Below are 13792 nucleotides of genomic sequence, written 5' to 3'. Positions count from 1 at the left end.
GGCCGCTCGCTTGGGACATCTCCTATCGCTACCCAGATGATTGGAATCACAGTTCACGCACTTAAGTTCAGCTTCTTCTTCCTTCTGGCAGGCGGTAGTATTGTGAGCCCCAGCACATTTGCCACAACGAGCCTTCATGTTACAATTCATCGTACCGTGCCCAAAAAAGCAGCAGTGCTTTCGGCGCGTGGCATTCAATATTGTTCTCCAGTACACAACGAAAGGCTGCCTGCAAGCAGCGAGCTACAGCCCACATGAGCATCCATAGAAGGAGGAAAAAGTCGCACCGCCCCTGATCGGAATCAGTATCTCTTCGTGAGTCGCTGTAAGCCATCTATGCCAAGCGCGTCACCCTCATTCCAAACAACATACAGCTCACCAGCCTCATATGTATTTAACAGCTTAATAGCTCAGCATTACTCAACCATCACGACAAAACGGTCCTTTTCAGGACCACCATAAATTTGAAAACCAGTACATTTGTCGAGGTCATCAATCGGACGTCAGTTCACATATCAAAATAGAGCTGGAATTAGGACGTAACAGCTTTTGTGAACAATGCCTTCTTTCGATGATGCATTGGAAGTCAAGGCTCGCCCACGAAAATTAGCATTACCATCAGGTAGGGTAAGACTTTCCCTACCCGACGGTAATGTTGGTTTGAATGGGCGTGTCTTGAATTCCTAAAAATCATCGAGAGAAGTCATTGTTTACAAAAGCTGTTACGCCTAATGCCAGCTATATCTAGATATGTTCAAATCTACCATACAATGTTCTTGAAGGCAACATTGGAGGTGCAATTTCAAAAACCAAAGTCGGTCGAGGCATGAAAGCGGTCTAATTTTTGATCCAGAGATGATGGATTTTAATTCCTAACGCCCCAATAGATAGGAATTTTTCTACGAATCTGTTAAAATTAAGACTTCATAATTTTTCAAAAAGTTAGTTTTGAAAATTGCACGAATGTGCAACCATAGAGGTCCCGAAATAACGTACTCAATTTTTTGGCTCAGCTCTGGTACTCTCTTCGGTCCCATGCTAATAGATTCACCCCTCGAAACATAGGAAAAACCAATAACCCCTCATTTTATCTGTCATACTTTCAAAGCGAATCAAAACAAACATTGCGTAGTACTACAATTTCGACTAGAATGGGGTACGTTAATCGTTTGCTTGGGACCAATAGGCTAGTCAAGAAGTGAGCCAATTTAAAATCGTAAGTTTCGTATTGATTGTTGGTGCAACTGTTGCTATGATAATTAAAATTATCACCGATTGCCTGCAAAAAGCCATTTCCCTAACACAGATTTCAAAGTTTAATTCCATCCGGTCTCACCAAACGCTGTTTATTCAATCGCAGCGTGGTGAGTGGTGGTGTTCTTCAGTGCACAACGAAAGGCTCCCCGCAAGCTGCTAGCTATCAAGGCTGGCCTCAACCGCTGATCGGTTTCTTTTACAATCACCGTGGGTGGTGGTGTCCGGTCGTCAGCATCATCAGCTGCAGCAGCAGTGCTTTCGGTGCGTGGCGTTTAACATTGTTCTCCAGTATACAACGAAAGGCTGTCTGCAAGCAGCAAGCTGCAGCCCACATGAGCATTCATAGAAGGAGGAAGAAGCCGCACCGCTATTGATCGGAATCAGTAGCTCTTCGTCAGTCGCTGTGGGCCATCGCGCTTCATACTTAAGAGTATAAACAGAGAGAACCCCGCTCAAATTCATATTCCAACACAAAATGCAAACTCCTGCTGCAGGTAACAAATAAGATTTGTTATATAAGACCACGTAGTCCTACGTCACCATTGCGTACAACCCCATAGGGCTGTTTCTTGTAGTTTTTTCGCTAGAATTTATTGTGTTGTTCAATATTTTTTTAACAACTTCCCAATTAAATCTTTCACTTTCCACAATGCAATTTATCCAGTCAGTAGAAAAGCGATGATTTTGTAACCCTAGAAATGGTAACGGCGGTGTGTGAAACTGGTTTGGAAAGTAGGTGCCCTACATAATAGGATAAATGTTGGCTTCAGCACCTACGACTATTTTCAGCAACCCACTTTAAAACGGTAATTCCGCTGAATTATCCCAGAAGACCATCCTTTTAAATGTATTCAACCGATTTCTTGGTTAATCAGTTACAAACTAATAACATGTTGATGTCTGAACAATTTTTCATGCCAGATTTTTACATTATGCAGCTTATTTAGAGGTGCCGATAATAGGACAACCAGTTAAAACGTAAATCAAATAGAAAGGCTGCCGAAAAAAAAGGAGCTGCCAACAATTGTCACACTCACCTGGGAAGTATGGAGCGTTGTAAAAACGATTTTTGACCATTTTTGACAATTAGGTCGATTGGAATAGGGTTTTTGATCTAATTTCCGTCCTACTAAGCACAACCCGCGCTTTACCACTTTTTTCTGAACGAGTTTAAACAAAAATGGAATATATCTGTCAAAGATGACTTCTAAATTTATTCACCTTTCCATACGTACCGTTGGATTTGATTAAGAGTCACCAATTGTTGAGATATTGCTTAAAATCTAATACTGCTTCTTGATTCTAAATTCGTCCTACGAGTTTCAATTCCATCCTAACGCATTGAGACGCCATTAGATTTTCTTCGTCCTACGGATAAACGTAGAAAAGGGGGATTTGCTAGGAGCGCTTCTTTTGTTTTGAGAACAATGAGCGTAAATATTCATACAATGCGCTCTAACAGGATTTATGTTGTATCTAATGAATTAACGCATCTGACCAAACCTATTATTGATTTCTGCACGGTGAAATCATTGATATTATTGATCTTTTCTGATCGATAGAACGGAAATGGACGATTACGACAAAGTAGCGCTCTACCCTACATAAATCAGCAGGCAGCAAAAGAATGTAAACAAACAAGGTCTTTAGTTGTGTGCGTGAGAACGAGAAAATATAAAAAGAAGCATGCACTCTGCTTAGGCTGACGAGAATACGTAAATTCCCCTACTACAACTCTATTTAAAAAAAAAACAAAGTATTTAGATAGAAAGAAGATTGCTAAAGATTTCGAAGGTATCCTGCAAAAAGATGGAGCAAGATACGTGCAGGATACGATATATGAAAGAAGATTTTTTGTAGATAGATTTACCAATCGTGGATCAATAACAGACTGTCGAAATGTGTTCCAGCTACAAATTGATGCTGCAATAAGTTGCATCGTCTGTCCCGTGTTTGAAGCAAACTTCCGGAGTGATTTGAGATTTGGGCGTAATTGCATTTGTAAACAAACACGTCAATCACCAATTTCTCGCGAATAAAAGCTCAATCTCGAAAAGTAATAACACTATGAGGTAGAGGAATGATTCCTCTATCATTTGGAAAAATTTTGTTTGTGAGATTGAGCTTTTATTCAAGAGAAATCAGTAATTGACGTGTTTGTTTACAAAAGCAATTACGCCAAAATCTCAAATCACTCCGGACTTATTGAACAGCCGGGTAAATAGATGAAAATAATCAATTATTGTTTCTTAGGGTGTTTTGATAAGTCACGCTAGATTTAAGTTTTTCACCGTGGTCTGCCTTTTTATCTCCTATTATTATGTAATAATCTTATCCTTGGTGTTAGATCCCTACGGTGTAATGCGTTACCCGAGCCAAATTCTTCATCACGAGCAGTTGTCTTCACCACCATCATGCCACAGCTTGGAATGTTTTGGTGGGTGGAAGCGGATATAAGTTTGGTCCTGTTATAAGGATAACAGATGAGGTTGATGAAAGAGAGGGAGAACGTATCCTGATTATCCGTTGATATTGAGAGCGCAATTGGCTGCGAGAAAGCTTGCAGTCATCTCCGAAAGTTGAAAGCATGTTCTGCTTTCACTACACGGTTGTTCATACCAACTCAAAATTGAGTCAAGTCTACTCAATTTTGGCAAAAGTGGATTTACTCAAAAGTGAGAAGAATTTTCCGGGCTTTTGCTGGAGAACTATTCGATAGAGGATTTATTCAATTTATTAGTCCCCAGACAGAGTGAAAGCTGGTGACCGAGCCGACTAGAAAAACGGATAACAATTATTAATAATATGTTTGGTTCGCTCGGTCACCAGCTTTCACTCTTCCAGCGGCCTTAGTATACTCCACGAATGAGTAAATTTTTCATGGATTTTCAACGGCTTTTGCCCGGAAAAAAAACAACTCAATTTTGAGTAAATCCACTTCTGCCGTAACTGAGTCGACTCGACACAATTTTGAGTAGGTCTGACCGACCGTGTATATAGTGAGAATTTCATGGAGCTTGAGCTTTGATGGATATCCCAGTGAAAGCTTTGAACTGCACGTTCGTCGTGCGAAAGTGTTTACACAAGTTTTTATCATTAGCTGAAAATGCAGCATTCGAAATAAGGTGCAAGGGTAAAGCTTTATCCTGTTTGCTAGAATTATAGGAAGATTTCAAGCTTTTCTGAACATTGTCCGATCGGTCACTTTGTCAAGCAGTTTCGGTATGACTTTCGGCAGTGATTTAAAAGCTTTTCTTGTATAGAATTCCAAACATTGTGATTTTTTGCGGACCATCCAAAAAATAAATATCTATCAACTGAATAAATTAAATATCTTCAGGTTAGTCAATATTACTAACCAATTCTTCTCGCACTCTTTCCATTGCAGGGCACAGCATGGCCTCAGAAGTATCATTCATCGAGAGGACATGCCAGCGCCATTCTAGCACAGAACAAGACCTCCTTGCACGTGGCACTAGCAAATGCATCAACTACGACGACGACGTTAGCAGAACCGGCAGAACCGAAAGTTCAACAACGGCGTCGACGACGACGACGACTACGGCAACCCTCGTCGAACCGGTTGGAACAGACGACAACGACGCCAGCAGCTACTACTACCAAATCTCCACATCAGCAACGCCAGAACGGGTGGCCTCAGCCTGCTTCGTTCAGCGGCAAAAGCGAAGGCACTTTCTATGCGGCCGATGTGGTCCATTCCGTTGGCCCAGTGGGCGACCGGAACTCGAGCGTTTCACTTCCACAGTCGTCCACCAACACCACACCGGGCGACGAAGAGGACGACGACTGCGGTGTGCATCAACCGGTAGCGGCTCAGTTGTCGCTGTATCTGTGGTGGCTTCTTTTCGCAAAGGCAATCTTTTCTACTCGAATCGACGACCCTGGTCACTGTTGGTCACGGCCGCCCACGGAAGGGTGGCACCTCGCCATCGCCGGCGACCAGGGAAGCATAAAAGCGCTTCCCACCGGGGGTTACAAACGACATTCTGCAACAACCAAGTCAACAGCAACAACAACAACAACAACAACCATGAATGCTTCCAATCAAGTAACACTAAACAGATTCATACGTTTAACGGTAACACTTTTGATAACACGAACCCTAATGTTAAGAAGACTAGTGCTCGCCACCGCCGCAGTGGTCCTGATGTCCGACCGGAACCAGACGAACAAGAAACAACCGAACGCTGCCATAGTAACCAGTATAGTAAGAAGCCGATTGCGACCCGCAAAGACGATGGCGACAACGACGACGCCACGTTGGCCTCAGTTTTACGGCTACTCCAACTGTTGCTGGCCATCCTCGTATCGTCATCCACTTCTGTATTCAGCAGCATCAGCAACGACAGCAGTAGCAATCATTTCTCACTCAGTGCCACGTCAGCATCATGGCGACGACGACAACAACAACAACAACAGCAACAACAACAGCCGCAGCAACAACGACGAAGACAAGAGGCTAGTAGCAATCCATGCAGTAGTGGTAGTAGTAATTGTAGTGACGGCCATGAAGACACAGGAGATGTACGACGACGACGACGACGGCTACAACAAGGTGCTTGTAAGGCGATCGCAACCGGCGGTGTTCAGAAGGTGGTCCAACTGTTCCTGCCAGCGCTGCTCATTGTTAACATGTTCACGTTTCTCCACGGAGGTGAGTACCTTTGAATAGCTTTTGGGTTGTTTTTAATGGTACAACAAACCGGGAAATGTAACATTCTATTACAGATTTGCATGAAAAGTATGCAGAATTTGCAATAATTCGTGTCATGAAGCTAGGGGCAAGACAGCTGTACTCAGAGTAAATATATGTGCAGCGAGTAAATTTCAGTTACTCACATTTACTCAAAAATGATCAAAGTAATCTCGATTTCCTGGTCAAAGAAAACATCGTCTGACAGCATTTTAAATATGCTGGTTTGGGTTTTCAATACACACAGTTCATAAGCATTAAAAGTTTCAAGGTACACAGCTAAAAAAAGTAGTGTAAATTTCCGTTACTATGATGCACATAAATGGAGCGTCATAAATCATACAAATTTACATTGGAAATCGTGTAAATTTATGAGACATGTCATGCAATATTCCATTTATTGTATGCAACTTTCCACCTTTGTTTGCAACATTTCTTGCAAGCTGCTAGTTTACGTGACAAGGAAGTTTACATGCATGAATGTTTGCATGCATGGATGTTTACAGTACCAGTAAAATTCAGATATTTTTAGTGTGTAGATTACTCTTGACGGTAGCGTTTATTGGCTGCTGTTATTCAGTGTGACTGACAATTTTTTATTTTATTTGTCGTCGATCAGTGTAGACCGTTTTATAACAGTTGTCATATTTCAAATTTGCTGTCTTTATTTAAATAATTAATAGTTACATTCAGTTCGAGTTCACAATACTTAAGTATGCTTAAGTATCTACATTCCTCAAGGAACAATCAACAAATGCTCAAAAATTTCCCGAATTCAGCGTGAAACATGACTCGTTTGTTCCATCTCATCTCTCTTAACTCTTTCTTTAAAATAAGCAAAGAAGGCTCGTGAAGTTGAAAGAAACCGCTCTTTTAATCAGCCACAAAGCAGATTTTAGCTGCTTCGCAGAGTTTTGAATCTTCTATTGAAGAATATCTTCGATCTCCTTTACCTTAACCTTCACCCGCTCTATAATTTGACTGTACCAATCCCAGATTATTTTTGAGTTCGTGCATTGCTTGATAAGATGTTCATTAGTATCAGACAAACCACATTGTTCACAATTAGTTGATGCAATATGGCCAATATTGTAAAGCTTGAGCTTTTCCTCATTTGGAAAAAGATCGTTTACAAAAACGAACAATTTCGCACGATCTAGAAGAGGCAGAAAGTTAAAACTTAAGTTCTCCCATATGGTAACCTAATTAAATTGGATTTTGTTTTCTACTGCAGGCATATGATTATTCCTATCAATAAATATACCATACAAAAGCTTTGCTGTTTCAAGATTATAATTGCTCTTTATCAAGACCCCTTCCTTTATCCACTCTTTTTTTATACCATACTTTTGATAACACAAAGACATTCAAAACTATACTACGCTCAAAAATATTCAATAGACGAACATTGCGGATTTGTAGAATTGCTTTAATACTCTAAACCAACGTCTCATAGTTTGAATCCATTATATAACTCCAGCTCCTTTCATAACAAACTCCTAAAATTTTGAGACTATCAGCTTCCGCTACTTTTTGAGGACCAATCCTAGCATTATTCAAACGAAGAAATTCTAACTTCTCCAAATTGAGTCGAATGTGAGCAAACCAGCTATAAAAATCAACAATTGAGCCCACCACAGCATGCTTTTGGCGCTACTGTATATGGACAATCAAATGTAAAATACTGTAGAAGCCACAGCATAGTTCTGTCAAAACCTCAGCAACCTCATTGATCCATTGAGAACAGACGATCAAATTAGAAATCATTCTTAATAAAAACAATTACGTAGGTATATCATCAGCATAAGCAATCACACTGATGAACTTGTTGTCATAGACAAGCTATTGAATAACGCAGTAGTCTGTGATAATTCGTGTCACTGGAGAGCTACGACTACAGCCTGGTTCAGGATGCGGAAACTGCTAAGGAAGCTTGGACGAAGCTGCAATCTGCATTCCAGGACAGCGGATTAACCAGGAAAATTGGGCTGCACAGAAAATTCACGTCAGTACGGCTAATAAGTTGTGCTAGCGTTGAGGCATACGTGGACGAATTGATGAGCATAAGTCACAAGCTCGCATCCGTGGGATTCTAGGTGGACGATTCTTGGCTCGCGACGATTCTGTTGATGTGACTTCCTGAGCAGTACTAGCCCATGACAGCGATACAGATACAGATTTAAATTATGAGTAAAAATTGTAGCTAATAACAAAACCTATAAAAATGCCATACATCATTTTGCGGAATGCTGTTGATGAAAAAAGTTAGAGGCAAATGAATGTAAATGAATGTATGAAATGAATCCAAATGATTTTCCATGTCTTGGTAGGACTACAACATCTCGACTGATTTGAAACTCACCACTGTCAGGATCGTACAAACGGTAGCCTTTGGCTACCTACTCCTACCAGAAGGTGAATCATGTCCAAGCCTAACGAGTGATCAAAATGCAAAACCAGTTCATGGAGCTGAATTCCCAAGAGCTGTTGGTACCAATCAGCGCAGCAGGGGATAGACCATCGAAGTGGAAAGGTATGCCGCTTGAAGAAAGTTCTTTACGGCTTGAAGCAATCAAACCGAGTATGGAATGCGCAGCTGGATGGCGTGCTTCAGAAGTTCGGACTGATTCGTTCCTCCGTAGATTGTTGCCCGTACTGGATGATGTGTGGAGACAAGATGATGTTCGTCACTATTTACGTACACGAGTTTCTGATCTTCACCAACGATCAGAATCTGAAGCGAAAGCTGAAGACGTATTTGAGCGAACGATTCAAGATGAAGGATCTCGGTGAAGTCTAGTATTGTTTGGGCATCTTGATTACGAGGAATCAAGCACAAGGAAAGCTCTGGCTCGATCAACAGGCGTACATCGAGGAAATAATCAGCGTTTTGGAATGACCGAATTGTATCCTGTAGCAACGCCAGCTGATCCCAGTTTAAGACTGGACAAATCCATGGGACCGAGAAACCAGGAACATCGACGAAGAATTTGAAGTAATCCAAGCGAGGATCATCGGAACTAGTCGGGTTTAGCGATACCGATTGGAGAGGAGATCCAGATAACCGAAGGTCAACGACGGGTTACGTGTTCATGTTACAAGGTGGAGCCATATCGTGGAACGTAAAACAGCAGTCCACCGTTGCTCTTTCATCCTGTGAAGCAGAGTATATGGTCCTGTCTCGAACAATTCCGGAAGCAATGTGGTGGAACAACTTGCGGTCGCAGATATTCGAGCAGCGGCCAGTAATTATATTGTGACAACCAATCTGCAATCAGCTTCGCGAATAATGGCTCATACAACCCTTGCACGAAGCATGTTAGCATTCGCTATCACATTGTGCACGATAGCCTACAACAAGGTGCGACGCAGCTGATGTACATTCCGACCATGGAGCAACCAGCTGATGGTTTTACTAAGCCATTAGCCGTTCAGAAACAACAACAGTTTTGCAAACTATTAGGTGTCTCGGATTAGGGAGGAGTATTGAATAACGCAGTAGTCTGCGATAATCCGTGTCACTGTTGTAAAGAGAAAATGGGCCTTATTATGGGTGCCACTACACGGTGATAAGGAAGTGATACTCATAATAAGAGCCGTGATTGCCGTACAAATCAAATGGGAATCACTTCATCGTGACGACAAGTGACAAGTTTTCACCGTGAAGTGACATCCGTAATAAGCCCCAATATAAAATAAAATTCATTCCACTGTATAACGTTAACCAATAAAGACGTGTTTCAATCGAACTCTACAATTCAAGCCAATGGGACATCCCTGACGAACAGAACTTTCAATTTTAATTTCTTGAGAAAGAAACCCATTAATCAAAATTCAAGAGGAAGCATCCTTGTAAATGCTTTTCAAACAATCAACAAAAGTTTGCGAGAACCCAAATTTATCTAAAACCTTCCACAAGTAATCGTGATTTACTCTGTCAAAATCCTTGTTAAGATCTAAACCTCGATCTAAACTGACTACACACCTAGAAATTCCTAACTTTACACATGACGGAATCCATCATTGACATAAAGAAAAAAACGTAAACAAACATGTCATGATACTCGACGAAAAGTACGTTTGATTGAGCTGAATTTTGCGTCTATTATGAGGCAATTTAATGTCAAAATTGACGCTCAAATATGGCAGTCTCAGAGCACCTAAATTTACATTAATTTTTCTAAGTGTGTAAGCATCCTTTAAACTTTTTAGTTTCACACGACCTCGTGACCAATTATCTCGCGTCTTTCAAGTTATTCACTCATGACACATTCGAAACACACGCAGTTTGTCCAGGTCCTAGCAACTTACCAAGAAAATTAATTATTCTTCCAGAAATAAGCTTTACAAAAAGTTTGTAGTCACAATTTAGCAAACTAATGGGACGATAGTCATCGAAAAAGGATCTGCCACTGTTATTCTTGGGAATCAACCTAATAACACCTTCTGATAATGACTTTGGAGGAGAAATTGTTCCAGCTAAATATGAATTAAAAATATAAACTAAATCATCTAAACTATCAAAGTTATTCATGTAAACCGCATTTGTAAGCCCATCGGGCCCAGGAGATCTTTTTTTTTTATTACAACAGAGAAGAACAGATCTTAATTCCTCTTCCGTTATCGCCTTCATCAAATCAACACGATCGTCATCTGACAGAAACCTATAGATATGATTCAATGGATCATCGTCAGGCAAGGAGTCTGATGTCGCTAATTCTGAGTGAAAAATCGCAGAAAAATGATCACAAGTCAATTTTCCAATCGGTTTGGGGTCTGAAAATAAAATGTTACCATTTAGAATTTTGGATGCTTCCAATACTTTGAATTCGTTTTACTTGAGCTACAACCTGAAAAATGTTCATCATTTCATCCTGCATACAACTGAAACCATCCAAATGGTTTCCTAAATGTTTCTACCTATCCTGCTCAATCTCCATCAACCGCGATTTGATTAACTTGATGTCTAACAACGTTGGTTGCCTCGAATTTTGTTTATGCATCCACTCATTCATTTTCCCATAGAAATAGCTTTTTTCGCTGTAGATTCGGCTATTCAGAACAAAGCTTTTGTGCTTGAAAAACTGTTCCATTTTATGCTTGGCTACCTCATTCCACCATCTGCTTCTATCGGAAAAATAGTACTCACGTGCCTTCCAACCCTCATATTCCTCGGCTAAACGCGCACAAACAGATCCATCTTTGGGTAATGTTCTATTAACTTTCCAGTAGCCTCTTCCTACAAGAGAAACGATATTAGAGATCCCTTTAAAGGTCATCAAGATTCCAAAGTGATCAGAAAAAGTAACAGGAATCATTAAGAATTCTATAACATTTTTCGAGACAGTGGAGCGTAAAACCTGTTTAACCTTGATGAAGTACCATTTTTGACGAAAGTGTATGTGTTCTTTTTAATTTCCAATTCAATATCTTTCAAATTGAACATTTCAACAAGTTTCCTCAAACCGGTGCTGAAATTTTTCGTTGAACTAGTAGAATCAAAATTGTTCAAAATGCAGTCAAAATCTCCACCAATAACATCGATCTTCTTCCCTCGTTTTGCAAAGTGCACTGATAAATCATTAACGAACAAATCGACAGTGAGCATTCATAAGGGCGAATACGCGAAGATCGATTCTCTTCATCGATTTTCTCTTTGCATTGCTACAGCTAGGCGAAACAATTTTCTAGAATTTGTTCAATGCAGAGTAGTAACAGGTTGTATTGGCTATCAAAAGCAACAGCAAACGCATCGAGAAACGTTAAATCTAGCGAGTTATTAACAAAAGAGAAAATCGACGAAGAGAATCGATCATCGCGTATAGGCCCTTATGCATGCTCACTGTCGAAATTATCCCTTTCTTTTCTCCTCCCAGTAAGAATGCCGTCGGACGAACAAGCTGCTGTCGGGCTGGAGAGTTACTCTTCTCTGCTTTTCGCGAGTGGAATTGCTTGAACTGAGCGACGAAGAGAGTAGAATGCAAAGTAAAATGAAAAAATGAGAAAATGAGCTGTCGTGCTCCTGTCCTGAAATGTTACAAAATAGGGGAAACATGTCAGAAGGGTATAACTCGAAACGTAAACAATGACTTTGCATGTCGATTTCTCTTGAATGACCACACACCCACGAAATCTGACTACACTAGCTCATAGAACAAACATTTCTCTGTCAGATGATTTAGTTAGTTTGAGTGGGTGTGTTGTCATTCGTAAGAAACCGATGATCCAAGTCATTGTTTAAGTTTTGAGTTAGACCCTTCTGTCATGTTTTCCGCTTTCAATATTCGACTAAAACGATTACAAAAAATTCATTGTCGGTTCCGATTTTTTTTTTTAAGTCCCGGAAGAACAATTTTCTCAATTTGATACACCAGAATGTAAGTTAACGACATCATTTTGAAGTATAAGTTAACGTATTATTGACTAAGTTCGATTTGCAGACCAAGAACCAATGCAGAGAAATGAATGGAACCAAGCATGACCGAAAGTACGTAAATCAATTTGCAAATTTTAATGACTTCACAAAATTCTATCGTATTTCCGTGAATAATTTCATTATGTTATTTATTCTCATCCTTTTATCGTTATTCAATTATTTTTATCCCTAAATAAATATAGGTTATACTGACGAAATAATTAAAAAAAAAAACTTGAACAGCTCGGTAAGTATCATTGTTTTTTTTTTTTTTAAATTGATCTTTAGGGTGAGTCAACATTAAAATCCCATACTTCTCAATGCTTTTTGATGTGTATTAAGGTCTCTATGCCAAGTGGAAGCTAAACGAATGCGGTTAGGATGTGGATTTGTGGGAGAATATCATATTTTGTATGAGAATTGACATAAAAGTACACTGGAGTCGCTTTTTACGCGGTTTTTTTTACACTGTTTTTTTACGCGGTTTTTTTTTACGCGGATTTCGGAATTTACACGGTTTTTTTTACGCGGATTTCGGAATTTACGCCGTTTTTTTTTTTACGTGGATTCCGGAATTTACGCGTTTTTTTTTTTTTACGCGGGACGTATCACCCGCGTAAAAAGCGACTCCAGTGTATGCATTTAACTTCCAAACATTCAAAACTTACTAAATATTGGCCAAGGATACTTAAGGCTTAGTGCTTGGTACATATATTCAATCTCTTTATACCTGTAGGTATAAAGCAGGGCCCTCCCTTAGCTCAGTCGATAAAGGCTGCGACTACAAAGCAAGACCATGATGGAGGCGGCTTGGTTTCGAATCCCGGTCTGGTCTAGGAATTTTTCGGATAGGATTTTTTTTTTTATAATAGTCACTTTAACACTCTTGGGCCCGGGGGTTAAATTCGAACTCGTGACTTTGGCGTGAGAGGAATGGATGTTAACCACTACGCCGGGGTCGCCCTTCCGGATTTGTATTGTATTTTAAAATTAACTCTTTCTCATTCTAGTGATGTTTACACATTTTTTTAAATATCCATGGATGTTGTTGAAAAAAGTCATGTTTGAATAGTATGTTTTTTTACACGTATACTCAGCGTACCGCGATTGCTGGAAGATTAATGTATTTTTGATTTTACTACAGGTAGATGAATTCTTTTATTTCGATTCTTCCAAACAAACTTTCAAATTCTCCCTCAAATTCAAATCGTAGCCAAATTCGTATAAATTTGGCGCAATTGTTGAGGACCTTAATATTTATATGAACTATAAGGGAGCTGTGATCCACCATGCATATTTGACACAACGTAATGATAATATTTGCAACGATCTTCTTCTAAAACTCATCCCAAAGCAACTCTCATATCAAACTAAAACCAACCAAAAATCCGGAGAATTACTCTCAC

At 39.9% G+C, this 13792-nt stretch overlaps 1 protein-coding gene across 12 annotated transcripts in view; it reads left to right on the top strand.

Annotated features, from left to right (window-relative positions):
- The window catches only part of LOC135717643 (cubilin), a 617516-nt gene that overhangs the window by 150749 nt on the left and 452975 nt on the right, over positions 1-13792 (top strand). For all 12 annotated transcript variants that reach the window (XM_065239791.1, XM_065239793.1, XM_065239797.1 and 9 more), the window contains exon 4: positions 4646-5932. In XM_065239791.1, the coding sequence (XP_065095863.1) occupies positions 4654-5932 (1279 nt within the window). In that variant the 5' untranslated portion in view covers positions 4646-4653. The remainder of the gene's footprint in view (positions 1-4645; positions 5933-13792) is intronic.

This window comes from Ochlerotatus camptorhynchus, unplaced genomic scaffold, assembly GCF_037179485.1.
Source record: "Ochlerotatus camptorhynchus isolate MF236.1 unplaced genomic scaffold, CSIRO-AGI_Acam_v1.1 ptg000062l, whole genome shotgun sequence".
Taxonomy (NCBI): domain Eukaryota; kingdom Metazoa; phylum Arthropoda; class Insecta; order Diptera; family Culicidae; genus Ochlerotatus; species Ochlerotatus camptorhynchus.
This window is presented reverse-complemented; position numbering and strand designations above follow the sequence as displayed.